The sequence below is a fragment of the Mustelus asterias genome, chromosome 3 (genome assembly GCF_964213995.1).
Source record: "Mustelus asterias chromosome 3, sMusAst1.hap1.1, whole genome shotgun sequence".
NCBI lineage: Eukaryota > Metazoa > Chordata > Chondrichthyes > Carcharhiniformes > Triakidae > Mustelus > Mustelus asterias.
In genome coordinates, this window is record NC_135803.1 from 145,308,813 (window position 1) to 145,322,776 (window position 13,964).

Consider the following 13,964-nt stretch of genomic DNA (forward strand, 5'->3'; position numbering starts at 1 on the left):
GTCTGTGCTGAGACTGCACATTCTCCCCGTGTCTGCGTGGGCTTCCTTCGGGTGCTCCGGTTTCCTCCCGGAGGAAGGTGCGCAGGTTAGGTGGATTGGCCATGCTAAATTGTCCCTTAGTGTGTCCCAAGATTAAGCGGTGTAAATATGTGGGGTTACAGGAATAGGGCCTAGGTGGGATGATCTGTCAGACAATCGCTGTAGCCTCAATGGGCTGAATGGCCTCATTCTGCACTGTAGGGAAATTATTCTATTCTAAGTTGAGATCCTGCTCTCAGCTTGAGTCTCCTGATGTCAGTGTAGCCTAAACTGGAAACCTGCATGTGGGCAATCGCGGGCTAGATTAATGCTCCTCTCCTGCTATGGACGACAGCATTAACTCACCAACTTGTAGTGCCTCACCTTACTTCTCAAACCTCTGTTGTTCAGGAAATCCTGAAGGTAATAAGTTGTCTGTCACTCTGAATTCTCCTGTTCTGCAGACCCATGGTGATGTGTTTCTTGATATCTTTTTGTAGGCTGTGGATTTGCCTTTCTATCTCAGGCTGCAGCTCTTAACACAACCAAGTACTTCCGCAGAAGACTTTCCACCGCTTGTGCCATTTCCCGCTCAGGGACCGGGCTAACGTTCGCCCTGGCTCCATTCCTGCAGTACCTCCTCAATGAGTATGGTTGGCGAGGTAGGTAACTGACTGAACTCTCATTGCACTTGAATCATTTTTTAAGTGTGTCACTTAATCAGATACTCATACAGCTATTGTCAACTGGGTTTTAATAGACTGAGCTATCTTTGAATTTCCACTGAGCCTTTATTAGCTGGACCCAATCTCAAACAAATGACGCATGGGGCTGGAAAATTTGGCACAATTCTCCCATAAGTCCGCCGGTGGATTCAATGGCGGGGCAGGAATTCGGTGGGAGTGCAAAAATCGGTTTCACACCACCGTGAATTTCCCACAGGATCCGCCTCTGGTGCCTGCCACTGTGGATCTGGAATCGTGTTGGAGGCTGGCAGGAATCTGATTTGCATGCCGCTAATGGGATGCAGATGAAGGTCCAGCAGCCACGCCCGATTCCCCATAGCGCCAGCGGGAAAACACACCGGTCCAGAGCACATCTGGAACAATGTGGCGTGCAGATGTCGGAAATCACCTGACCAATGCCTGGGGCTACCTCCGAAGATGGGAATTAAGGCTTGCTGACACCCTGGACCCCTGAACACCGCGGCAACGGGTTGGGGGTGGGGGCTGCATCTATAGGTGGATCTTCTAGATTCAATGTAATCGAAGAAGTCCATTTTCCAACCTCAGAATGTTCCCAGAAACCCGTCTTCCTTTTCAGGAGGTCCATCAGCTTTCTTCAATAGTGGGTCAGTGATATTGGCTGGCACGGTGGCACAGTGGATAGTGCTGCTGCCTCACAGCGCCAGGGACCCGGGTTCGATTCCCGGCTTGGGTCACTGTCTGTGTGGAGTCTGCACGTTCTCCCCGTGCCTGCATGGGTTTCCTTTAGGTGCTCCGGTTTCCTACCACAGTCCGAAAGATTGCTGGTTATGTGAATTGGCAGTGCTAAATTCTCCTTCAGTGTACCCGAACAGGTGCCGAGTGTGGCGACTAGGGGATTTTCACAGTAACTTCATTGCAGTGTTAATGTAAGCCTATTTGTGACTAATAAACTTTAAAAAAAATTCAATATGGCACTTGGGCACGACGGTGGACTACACGCATCAGAAATGTGAAACACCCAGTTCCAAAATTAATGAGGTCGGGGCTGGAAGATAGGTGGCGAACTTACCGTTACGTCCCGCCGACTGATGGTGGGACAACCGGTAAGATTGAGCGAAAGCCGAGAAATCAGGTTTGCGCCCGATTTCTCACCTCTCGCAACCTTACTGGCACCGGATATCCGGCAAGATCAGTATTTCTGGCATGAGGCCGAATAATTTATTTAAATATATTTGAATATTATTTTACATGGAATTAATGAGCCCGAGTTGTTATTGCCTCTGTGACCTTGCACTCTTTCTAGTTTAATAATATCCTCGCAATGCGACCAGCCGTGATGGCCTCGCCAGTAGAACCGGAGACCATTTAGGACCCCCAGGAAAGTTGGAGGCAAGTTGGAGTGCCCGATTTGTCCATGCCGCCCTTTTATTTCAAACCCCTAAGCTAATCCCTGTTTGACCCATATCCCTCTATACCCATCTTATCCATGTAACCTCTAAATGGTTTTTAAAAGACAAAATTGTACCTGCCTCTACTACTACCTCTGGCAGCTTGTTGCAGACACACAGCGCCCTCTGTGTGAAAACATTGCCCCTCTGGACCCTTTAGTATCTCTCCCCTCTCACCTTAAACCTATACCCTCTAGTATTAGACTCCCCTACCTTTGGGAAAAGACGTTGATCTTATCTATGTCCCTCATTATTTTATAGACCTCTATACGATCACCCTTCAGCCTCCTACGCCAGGGAAAAAAGTCCCAGTCTACCTAGCTTCTCCTTATAACTCAAACCATCAAGTCCCGGGAGCATCCTAGTAAACCTTTTCTGCACTCTTTCTAGTTTAATAATATCCTTTCTATAATAAGCCTTTCTCTCCACGGTTGTTCACTTCACTCGACAAAGAGTGGATAAATGTTGACATAGTTAATTTTCCATGCTTGTTTTAGTGAAAAAGGGGACTGGTAACATTGTACCTTTCAAAGGTGGAACGTTCATCAAATTAACAATTTCTGCTGCTTGTGTTGTACAGGTGCAATACTCATTCTGTGCGGATTGACACTCCACCTGATCCCGCTGGGAATGCTAAATCGTCCAATCTATCTCAAGCAAGACGTGACCGAGGATAGCGAGTGCCGGCAGGGAAGACTGCAGCTACTCAGTAACAAAAGGGACACGATGACCGCCGGGACGTCAAGGGCGCAGCTTCCGGTCAGCCACCATCCGAATCTTGCCCCAGGACTTCCTCCGAGTCAGAATGGACTGGAGGAATCTAACTCCTTGCCATGGAAGGAGAAGGAGGCTGTGGAACAATATCGCCGTGCTCCCCGTGACTTGTCAGTCTTGCAACCCAAGGACCTCTGCTCAGCTCATGAACCCATTTTGTTAAAACAATTGCATTCCACTGCCCTGCCGGGCTGCAGAGTCCAACATAGAAATTCAAACCCAGTGCTGGCCACAATTACCATGCCAACTGACACCCGACACAAGGGCTTGTGCAGGGAGTTTGGTGCCCAACTGAAGTCTATTTCTGTTGGTGTGAAAAATCTCATTGACTTCACTCTGCTGACAAACCCACTCTTCATTATTTACACCATTTGCACCTTCTTCAGCCAATTGGCCTACTTCATACCATATTTTCACCTGGTAGCCAAGGCCAGGGCTTTGGGCATTGAACTATTTCAAGCCACCTTGCTCATTTGTGTTGCTGGTAAGTACTTTGCTGTATAGTCCAAATATATCTCATCTAATTATCACAGCCAATTCCTATTATCCTCCTCCTGTTATGTTATCACTGTGGTATAAAGGTAATAATGTTTGGATATGATCAGCCTACACTTTGATTGGCAGGAAAAAAACATCAATGATACAGGAGGTTATAGAGTCATCGAGATATACAGCACGGAAACAGGCCATTTGGCCCTTCAACCCCATCGAGTCTGCACCAACCACAATTCCACCCAGACCTTATCCCCATAACCCCATACATTTACCCTAGTTAGTCCCCCTGACACTAAGGGGCAATTTAGCACGGCCAATCCACCTAACCCAAACATCTTTGAACTATGGGAGAAAATTGGAGCACCCGGAAAAAACCCATACAGACATGGGGAGAACATGCAAACTCCACACAGTGACCCAAGCCGGGAATTGAACCCAGGTCCCTGACACTGTGCTAAACCACTGTGCCACCCATTTTATTTTATATTGGTTTTTTCTTGTGCTTTCTGACAAAATGTGCCCCTTCCCACCTCTCTGCATTTCATTGCTCCCTGTTCCACCAGAAACTCGAAACCAGACAGGGACAGACTGGCACCATTATCCTTTGGCTTTCTCCACAGAAAGACTTGCCATTCCTTAATTGCGGCTGCCCCCTTGGTTCAAGCAAGGTGGTCCCACTGGACCTGGGAGCTCACTACACGAGGAACTGGAGGCTGTAACCCATGCCCTACATAACATCACACCACTCACCTTCTTCTAGAAATAAAATCCTTCTCTCACTGGAACGACAAAGGTTGAGGGGCGACCTGATAGAAGTCTACAAGATAATGAGAGGCATGGACAGAGTGGATAGCCAGAAGCTTTTTCCCAGCGTGGTAGAGTCATTTATTAGGGGGCATAGTTTAAGGTGCGAGGGGCAAGGTTTAAAGGAGATGTACGAGGCAAGTTTTTTTAGACAGAGGGTGGTGGGTGCCTGGAACTCACTGCCGGGGGAGTGGTGGAAGCAGATACAATAGTGACATTTAAGGGGCATCTTGACAAATACATGAATAGGATGGGAATGGAGGGATATGGTCCCCGGAAGGGTAGGGGGTGTTAGTTCAGTCGGGCAGTATGGTCGGTGCAGGCTTGGAGGGCCAAAGGGCCTGTTCCTGTGCTGTATTTTTCTTTGTTCTTTGTGACTGATTACCATGGGCAGATTTCAGCTATATAGTGCTACTGTGTAATGCACAAAGTAAGTTATTCATAGAATCCCTACAGTGCAAAAGGAGGCCATTCGGCCCATCGAGTCTGCACCAACAACAATCCCACCCAGGCCTTACCCCGTAACTCTACATAGTTACCCTGCTAATCCCCCTAATCTACACATGTTGGGACACTAAGGGGCAATTTTGCATGGCTAATCCGCCTAACCCGCACATCTTTGGACTGTGGGAGGAAACCGAAGCATCCGGAGGAAACCCACGCAGACACGGGGAGAACATGCAGACTCCACACGCACAGTGACCCGAGGCCTGAATCGAACCCGGGTCCCTGGCGCTGTGAGGCAGCAGTGCTAACCATTGTGCCACTGTGCCGCCTCGTTGGTCTCTGTGCTTGCCCTTTGTTTGTTTAAAGTTAAAGTTTATTTATTAGTCACAAGTACATTAACACTACAATGAAGTTACTGTGAAATTTCCCTAGTCGCCACACTCTGGTGCCTGTTCAGGTCAATACACCTAACCAACACGTCTTTCAGAATGTGGGAGGAAACCAGAGCACCTGGAGGAAACCCACGCAGACACGGGGAGAACGTGCAAACTCCACACAGACAGTGACCCAAGCCGGGAATCAAACCCGGTTCCCTGGCGCTGTGAGGCAGCAGTGCTAACCACTGTGCCACCGTGCTGCCTATGTGTGGAAAGAGTGAGCGTGAGTCTGAGAGTGGGCAACCATTTATTTCACCCGTATGTTGGGGGGGTGGGGGGGGAGGTCTGCTCATTATTTTGTCTTCAGTTCTTCACAGCAGGGAGGCTGAATCCAATCCAACTCTCGACCCGACTAATTCGCCTTAGACAGAGCTCATCAACTCTTCTTTGCTTTAACGATGTATGATAGAGAGACAGATTCGCAACAGAGCAATTCTTCCCATTTGGCAAAACATCACTTCAATGGTTGCAAAGTACAAGCTGTTCTAAGGAGCAAGTTAAATTAGTTATCAATTGCCGATGAGGTGCTTAATAATGAAACAGGATCTTGTTAACTTTTTTGGTCCCAATCATTACAAAGTTGGCAACAAATCTGGATTAAATAATTATTCTCTTCCGCTTCTCAAGCGTGTTTTTAAGATTTACTTCCAAGTGAATCTTTGGCCTATCCACTCCCTATCCTGGAAGGTGAGTGAGATTGCTGCCATCTTTTAGTTATTACTTCATAATTGGCCACCAGGGGATCTTCAAGCAATGGGCACACAGCACTCAGAATTCCCACTCACCTGAAGAAGGAGCTTAAGGCTCCGAAAGCTAGTGGCTTTTGCTACCAAATAAACCTGTTGGACTTTAACCTGGTGTTGTTAAACTTCTTACACAGCACCACACAGTGGTCGGACATATTACTGCAGCTGCAAAGAAAGGAGAGAGGCCATACAGGCACTTAACCAGGCCTCAGAACGCCCCGAATCACCTCACGGCTTGCAAAAGACTTTTGAAACGGAGTTGTTGATGTGATAAAGAGAAACATGACACAAAACAGGTTAAATAAATGACCAGATAATGGGCGAGATTTTCCAGCCTCGTCAGACAGCCCGCGGGAATCCCGCTGAATGGGGCTTCGGCCAAACATCGGGGTTCCCAATGGGTGTCGAGGCAACCTAGAGTCACCCGACCCGACCCGCCCCGCCGGCCCCAATCAGGTTCCCACCCAGAGCGAGAGCTGTCGATGTTCAGTTGTCGAGTACGTTCAAGATAAGACTTCAACAATTGTTTGGGTCCTATTGGAATTAAGGGATACAAGGAGAGTGCAGAAACCTGAGGCTAAGATAAAAGATCAGCCAAGATCTCTTCATTTATTCATTCACGGGATTTGGGTGTCGCTGGCTAGGCCTGCGTTTATTGCCCATCCCTAATTGCCCTTGAGAAGATGGTGGTGAGCTGCCTTCCTGAACTGCTGCAGTTTTATTGAACGGCGCAGGCTTGAAGGGCCAAATGGTCTAATTGAGCTCCTATTTCTTTCACTCTTGTGTTCTTATGAGTGGGACTGATCGGGAAGCTCTTTCAAAGAGCTGCCTAGGCCTTGCTGTGCCTAATGGCCTCTTTCTGTGCTGTATAATTTGACAATTCTACAAAAGGAATGACCTTAATACCACGTGGTTCTAACTTATATTGTTTCTTTGTCAAAATTCAGTGTGTCTCAGTTGCAGACAATTCTAAAATACGCGTTTCTGTTGCAGGAATCGTTGAGATTGTGGCTCAGCTTATCTCTGGCTATGTTGCCGACCGCAATTGGATGGCAAAGTATCATTACCACAAGATCTACCTGCTGTTCTGTGGAGCTGTCAATCTCCTGGCACCCTTGGCAAAAACATTCCCAACACTAATGGTGTACATAGTGTTTCTCGCCACATTCTGTGGGGCTTATCTGACTTTATTGCTTCCAGTCCTGGTGAGAGGGGGCTTATTCACTTTTACAATTCTCACCCCGTTTGGGCTGTCCCCAGCACTCACTACATAAAGTCCACCTCCCAGCCCTCCACATCAGTTTCTCAGTAAGAAGTCGAAGGGATGTCTGAATCACGATTTAGGATGATTTTCCCACCTTTTGTTTGAGTGGGCCTTCAACTAGCCACCTAAAATAGCAGTGCAGGTGGATGTGATCATAACAGGTCTAAAGAACATCCAGGAGTTATTTTCTAGAGAACAGAATTGAAAAAACAATGGCACTTGGGGGCAGCACGGTGGCACTGCTGCCTCACAGCGCCAGGGACCCGGGTTCGATCCCAGCCTTGGGTGACTGTGTGGAGTCTGCACATTCTCCCTGTGTCTACGTGGGTTTCTTCCGAGTGCTCCGGTTTCCTCCCACAGTCCAGAGGTGTGTGGGTTAGGTGGTTTGGCCATTCTAAATTGCCCCTTAGTGTCAGGGAGTTTAGCTAGGATCAATATGTGGAGTTATAGGGATAGGGCCTGGGTGGGATTGTTATCGGTGCAGGCTCAATAGGCCAAATGGCCTCCTTCTGTACAGATTTATTGATTCTGTCCTGTTCTATGATATACACCAGCATAGTCAACTTACACTGAATGGCCATTTCTTTTATTATAGATTGTATGTAATTCCTCTTAGTTCTATTTCAAGTAAAGAAACTTATCAGAAAATAGTCGCGTGAATATTAATGGCTCCAACAATTTAGCAAATTACAACAAACTTAAAGTAATGATCTCTTACAATAAACTACATCATAAATCTGTTTAACTCATGATAAATGCGTCATTTCAGTCAGAGAGCATCTTAGCTAAAACTCAACACAGCCAATTCTTGCAGTGAAGTGCAGCAAGTTTAAATATCAGGGGCCAGATTCTCGTCCACAGCTGGGATTCTCCAGTCCTGCTGCAATGAATAGAAACATAGAAACATTGAAGATAGGAGCAGGAGGAGGCCATTTGGCCCTTTGAGCCTGCTCCCCCATTCATTACGATCATGGCTGATCATCCAACTCACCCTGCTTTTTCCCCATAATCTTTGATCCCATTCGCCCCAAGTGCTATATCCAGCCGCGTTTTGAATACATTCAATGTTTTGGCACCAACTACGTCCTGTAGTAATGAATTCCACAGGCTCACCACTCTCTGGGTGAAGAAATGTCTCCTCACCTCCGTCCACCTCCGGTCTACCCTGAATCCTGAATGGAGTTTGGCTGAGTGCCAAATTCTCCATCCTCGCTGGCAGTGGTGACAGAGCGTGAATGTCCGGAAAATTCCGGCCCCAGATTTGAACTCAACAGTGAAGTCCTTGATTAGGTTAATATTCCAGTGCTGGAGCTAGTGGACCTCGCCTTCCCCTGAGTATTCATTATCCTGGCTTCTGAAGAATGTAAGCCCGTGACACATTTTATGTCTGAACCTTGCTTTGATAAGGATTTTTTTTTTTTTAGGTTGACTTCATTGGAATCCATAGACTGCATAAAGGAATGGGCCTCTACCAGTTCTTTGTGGGGATTGGCTGTTTGATCGGGCCACCTGCAGCAGGTAAGCAGAACCTCATGGTGAACTGAAAGTGCTGTCAGAAGCTGAGAACAAAAGAAATAACTTAGGGCTGTAGGAAAAGTTGAGAAGTGGGCGATTCAGTGATTGTTGAAATGTTTTATACGTGGATACTTTCAACTCGTTGTTTGGGAAAAAATGTCTCAACAGGCCCAGGAGGGCATCAGGAGGTGACAAAAGGATATAGATAGGTTAGTGAGTGGGCAAAGGTCTGGCAACTGGAGTATAATGCGGTAAAATGTGAGGCTGTCCATTTTGGCAGGAAGAATAAAAAGAAGCATATTATTCAAATAGTAAGAGATTGCAGAGCCATGAGATGCAGAGGGATCTGGGCATCCTAGTGCATGAATCGCAAAAAATTAGTATGCAGGTATAGCAAGTAATTAGGAAAGCTAATGGAATGTTGATGTTTACCGTGAGGGGGGTTGAATATAAGAATAGGGAGGCAATGCTTCAAATTATATGGGGCATTGGTGAAGCCACATCTGGGGTACTGTGTAGAGACTGGAGGACTGGCAACCCAGTTTTTACTAACTGATTCTGAAGAGGAGCTTACGTCTATGGGGATATTGCTTAAATTGGTACTAATAGCTATAGCTAGCAGTTAAGAATTCTACCTTGTCATGTTTGAGTATTTCAATTGGTAGAATTAATGCTAATTATTTTTGTTTTAATTAAACAATTGTTAAACACATTTTTATTCAGTAAAAGCTCCCTAGTGGGTCAACAGAATCATATTTGAAGCAAAACACCTTATGCTCACACTTGTGCCAAAATCAAAAACAGTTGGGGTCTAAGCTAACTTCATAATATACCTTGGTGTTTCTGATCTGGTCCCCAACAAGTCATATATGTTGCAAGTCCAGTAATCCAGAGGCCTGGATTTCTGATCCATGGCCGTGAGTTCAAATCCCACCACAGCAGATGGAATTTCAATCCATTAATTTAAAAAATCATAGACACCTATAGTGCAAAAGGAGGCCATTCGGTCCATCAAGTCTGTACTGACCATAATCCATCCAGGCCCTATCCCCATAACCCCCTGCATTTACCCTAGCCAGTCCCCCTGACACTAAGGGGCAATTTAGTATGGCCAATCCACCTAATCCACACATCTTTGGACGGTGGGAAGAAACCGGAACACCCGGAGGAAACCCACGCAGACATGGGGAGACCGTGCAAACTCCACACGGACAGTAACCCAATCTGGGAATCAAACCCGGCGCTGTGAAGCAGTAGTGCTAACCACTGTGCCACCGTGCCACCCAAAATATGGAATAAAATGCTAGTGTCAGTAACGGTGACCATGAAACTATTAGAGAGCTATTAGATTCACTAATGTCTGCCATCCCTAGCCACTCTGGCCAAGGCTATGATAGCACTAGAGGGGATACAGAGGAGGTTCACCAGGATGTTACCTGGGATAGAGCATATGAGCTATAAGGAGAGACTGTATAGGTTTGGATTGTTTTCTCTAGAGCAGAGAAGGCTGAGGGGGGGCATGATTGAGATGTATAAGATTATGATGGGTATGGACAGGGCGAGTAGGGAACAGCTGTTCTCCTTGGTTGAGGGTCCAGTTACAAGGAGGCATAGGGAGAGGGGCAGGAGATTCACAGGGGATTTGAGAAAAAAACTTTTTCAGTCAATGGGCTTGATTTTACCATTTTGAGTCCAAGTGCCGAATCTGGGCGCCAAATAGATCCGAGCCTGGAATCCGCTTTGCAGCACGCCCATACGTGTTTTGCCGTCTCCATTCCGATCCGTGCTGTGGGCGGGGCTTAGCGCTGGCCGACCGTTCGGAGGTCTGAACTGCGCGTGCGCAGTTCGAAAAAAATCTGACAGAGCACGCCCGGGCGCGAAAGAAAAAAAAAGCAGAGAGCGGAGAGAGCGGCTCTCTGGCGATCATCCTCTGGTCTGGGGGGTGGGGGGAGGGAGGAGGGGGGGGGTGCTGGGAGGGGGGGTGGTGGGAGGAGGAGGGAGGATACACTACCAGCCACAGATTACTCTTCCCTGCAGGGGCAAGAGAGCGGGAGAGATGGCTGTGGCTGGTAGTGTACCAGTGATGGTGTATCCCTTTACAGGCCCAGCTTGGTCCTTCTCCAGTGTCTCCTCTTGGACTTGTACTGATCTTGTAGCCGGTTTTCATGCGGTTCCACTGTGGAATCAGCCGGTTCTGCTTCATCTTCTTAGCGAGGAATCGCTTCATCCTGAAGGTTTTGTGGGATGGCATGGCTGCACGTCCACTCCGGCAGGAGAGATTCGTTCCTCTGGTGGGGAGGAGGGATCGCCCGCAGAGTGGCGGCGGACACCCCCCCCGACCAGAGGATGATCTGGGTTCCGCCCCTCCTCCCCCCCCCCTCCCCCCTCCCCCCCAGAGGATGACCTGGGTCAGAGAGCCGTTGCAGGCTCTGACCCCGCTCTTCGGAAGCTGCAGCGACGACTTCAGACTTTTATTTTGCAGGTCGGTTACAGCGCGGATTCGGAACGGGCCAGAAGACGGTAAAGTGGGATTTGGCGGTAGGGTTGGGCGCGCGGTTCATTAAGTCGATTTAAATGCATGCAAATGCATTTGAATCGTCGGGCCACCCGATTTGGGCGCGGGCCAGACCCGCGCCCGAATCGGATGTCGGTAAAGCCGCGATCGGCTCGGAATTGGGTGCAGATCGCGGTATAGGCCAACTTTACCGCGATTTCACGCCCGAAAATCGGGCCCAGTGGGTGCTGGAAATCTGGAATGCACTGCCTGGGAAGGTAGTGGAGGTCTGAAACCTTACAACCTTTAAAAAATATTTGGATGAGCTCTTAAAATATCATAAGATTCAAGGATATGGGACAAGCACAGGAAAATGGGATTAGTGCGACTTTAGTGGTAGATATTGTCGGTGCAGACTCAATGGGCTGAGGGGCCTTTTCTGCACTGTACGACTCTATGGGTGGAATTTTCCCGTCCTGCCCGCCATGGGAATCATAGCAGGTGGGACAGGACCATGCAAAGGTCTGTTGGCCTCGGATAGGATTTTCCGGTCTTGGGGCGAGCGTGGCCGGAAAATCCCTGTGTGTGACTCTAATGTGTTACTGCAGACCCACTATAATGCGATGGAGTCTTAACTGCCCTGTGAAATGGCCTATTAAGCCTCTTAGTTAGAAGCAAGAAGATAGCTCACATTCCCCTTCTCAAGGGCACCTGGGGATGGGCAGTGTCCACTGGCAGTGAATTCATTGAGGGAAAGGTTTTGATTTGAGTAGAAGTTTTGAATGGAAGTTCCTGTTGGTCGGCTAAAGTCCGTTTTGCTTGTTCCTAGGTGCACTTCATGACTTCACCAAAAATTATGATGCCTCATTCCAGCTGGCTGGATCTTGTTACTTTGTCTCCTGCCTCGTTTTGTTTTTCATCCCACTGGCTGAGCGAAAGCTGGCCAAAGATGCCAAGAAGAGGATAATGGAAGAGTCCAACGACTTGGCTCAGACCAGCATTCTCCCTGCGTCTCTTGAGGTCCCACCCGTGAAAGAGTACTTGGAGCTGGAAACCATGGTCTGAGGGTGGCTCCAGCCAGCAGTGCTTTAACGAGCTTGGGCGTTGCGAGTACCAGGAGTACCCTGAGGTTTGCCCATGCTGTTGTCTTCAGCTTAGACGGTAACAGAATAATCAATGAATGAAACCATTTCTGTCCAAAAAGAAAAGGAAGTCAGATATTTCCGGGTACGACATCGACTGGACGTTTGACAGATTTTTATGGCGTAACTTTTTATACTGATCTCAAGCCAATCGAAGTTGGAAAGGAGAGCAGCACTTTATTTAAAAATTCATATTGAATTCTGAAGAGTATAATAATTTCAACAGAGCAATATTTATAACATTTTGGTTTTATATATTTTCAACATGTGTATTCGACAATACATAACCACAACCTGGGGACTGTTGCAATTAAGACCACCAGTGTTTTCCGAGAAGTATAATGGAAGTTTTTAATGGATTGGAGGTGACTAGAATATTATCATTAAAGGAATCCGATGGAGTTCTAAATTGGATTCCAATGTCGCTGTTAATCACATTGTGGAATGATTACATTACGAACACTGGGAAAGTCTTGAGAGCATCTCACCTTGGTTCCTGGCTGCAAATTGCAGTGCTGCACACTACTTAATACGGCATCTGTTCCTTTTTATCCTTCGCTCTTGTATAGTGCCTTGGGACAGTTTTTCTATATTGAAGCTGCTGTATAAAGACAAGTGTTTATTGATTGGATTCTTGCCTTAGTCCTTACCTGCCTCAGTGTTTTGTGATTGAAAATGGAATCCTTGCCCTCCCCCAGTTTGCTCTTTCTGATTCAATACTGTTCTTTGCCCGCTATGAGTTCATTATCTGCTCCCATCTCTCTTGGTTTGATGTTATTTTGCTTTATGATTTCTCCTATCCTTCTCTCAACACTGCAATATGCTTGATTTGCTGCACACTTGGCCTGGCTTGGTTGCTATTCTATTCTGCTTTCCATTTTATCTCCCTCATCTAAATGGTTGGTAACAATCATAGAATCCCTACAGTGCCATTCGGCCCATCAAGTCTGGACCTGACCACAATCCCATCCAGGCCCTATCCCCATAACCCCATGCATTCACCCTCGCTAGTCCCCCTGACACTAAGGGGCAATTTTAGCATGGCCAATCCACCTAACTGCCACATCTTTTGGACTGTGGGAGGAAACTGGAGCACCCAGAGGAAACCCACGCAGACACGGGGAGGATGTGCAAACTCCACACAGACAGTGACCCAAGCCGGGAATCGAACCCGGGTCCCTGGCACTGTGAGGCAGCAGTGCTAACCACTGTGCCACCGTGCCATGCAAACAATAAGGTTTGAAACTCAGCTAAGGCTGCACATAACGTGGACGATGTTTACTTATATCAATTCAGGTGGGCAGGTCTGGCCGGTAAAACTCCCCCCACTATGTACAACAGGGAATTTTATCATTTTTTATAAAAATGTTAATTGTGCAGCCACTGGTTGTTTGTAACCTGCAAGATCCAGTTGATAGAAGATATAAATGACCATTTTCACAGATGTTTTATTTGGCAAGCACAGTTTGTTTAATTTATTTCTACCCTGACACATTTTCAGCAAACTCGCAGACAATTCGGCTCAATTCATTATTAGATAATGCGCAGAAGGCAGGGGATGGGAATGGTACATCAGAATTTTGTATTTAAGTATGTCCCTTTTTTTCTCCTGCAAATTCTCAGTCGCTACCTCACCAAAAATACTGAGTTGGTGGAGGGGAGGGCAGGAGAGT

General features: G+C 47.2%; 1 protein-coding gene across 1 annotated transcript in view; it reads left to right on the top strand.

Moving 5' to 3' along the window:
* Positions 1 to 12,958, top strand: part of LOC144491683 (monocarboxylate transporter 5-like) — a 69,338-nt gene extending 56,380 nt beyond the window's left edge. The window contains exons 4-8 of the mRNA XM_078209855.1: positions 519 to 680; positions 2,754 to 3,431; positions 6,870 to 7,081; positions 8,565 to 8,658; positions 11,979 to 12,958. Coding sequence (XP_078065981.1) covers positions 519 to 680; positions 2,754 to 3,431; positions 6,870 to 7,081; positions 8,565 to 8,658; positions 11,979 to 12,214 — 1,382 coding nt within the window. The 3' untranslated portion in view covers positions 12,215 to 12,958. The remainder of the gene's footprint in view (positions 1 to 518; positions 681 to 2,753; positions 3,432 to 6,869; positions 7,082 to 8,564; positions 8,659 to 11,978) is intronic.
* Positions 12,959 to 13,964: the final 1,006 nt, after the last annotated feature.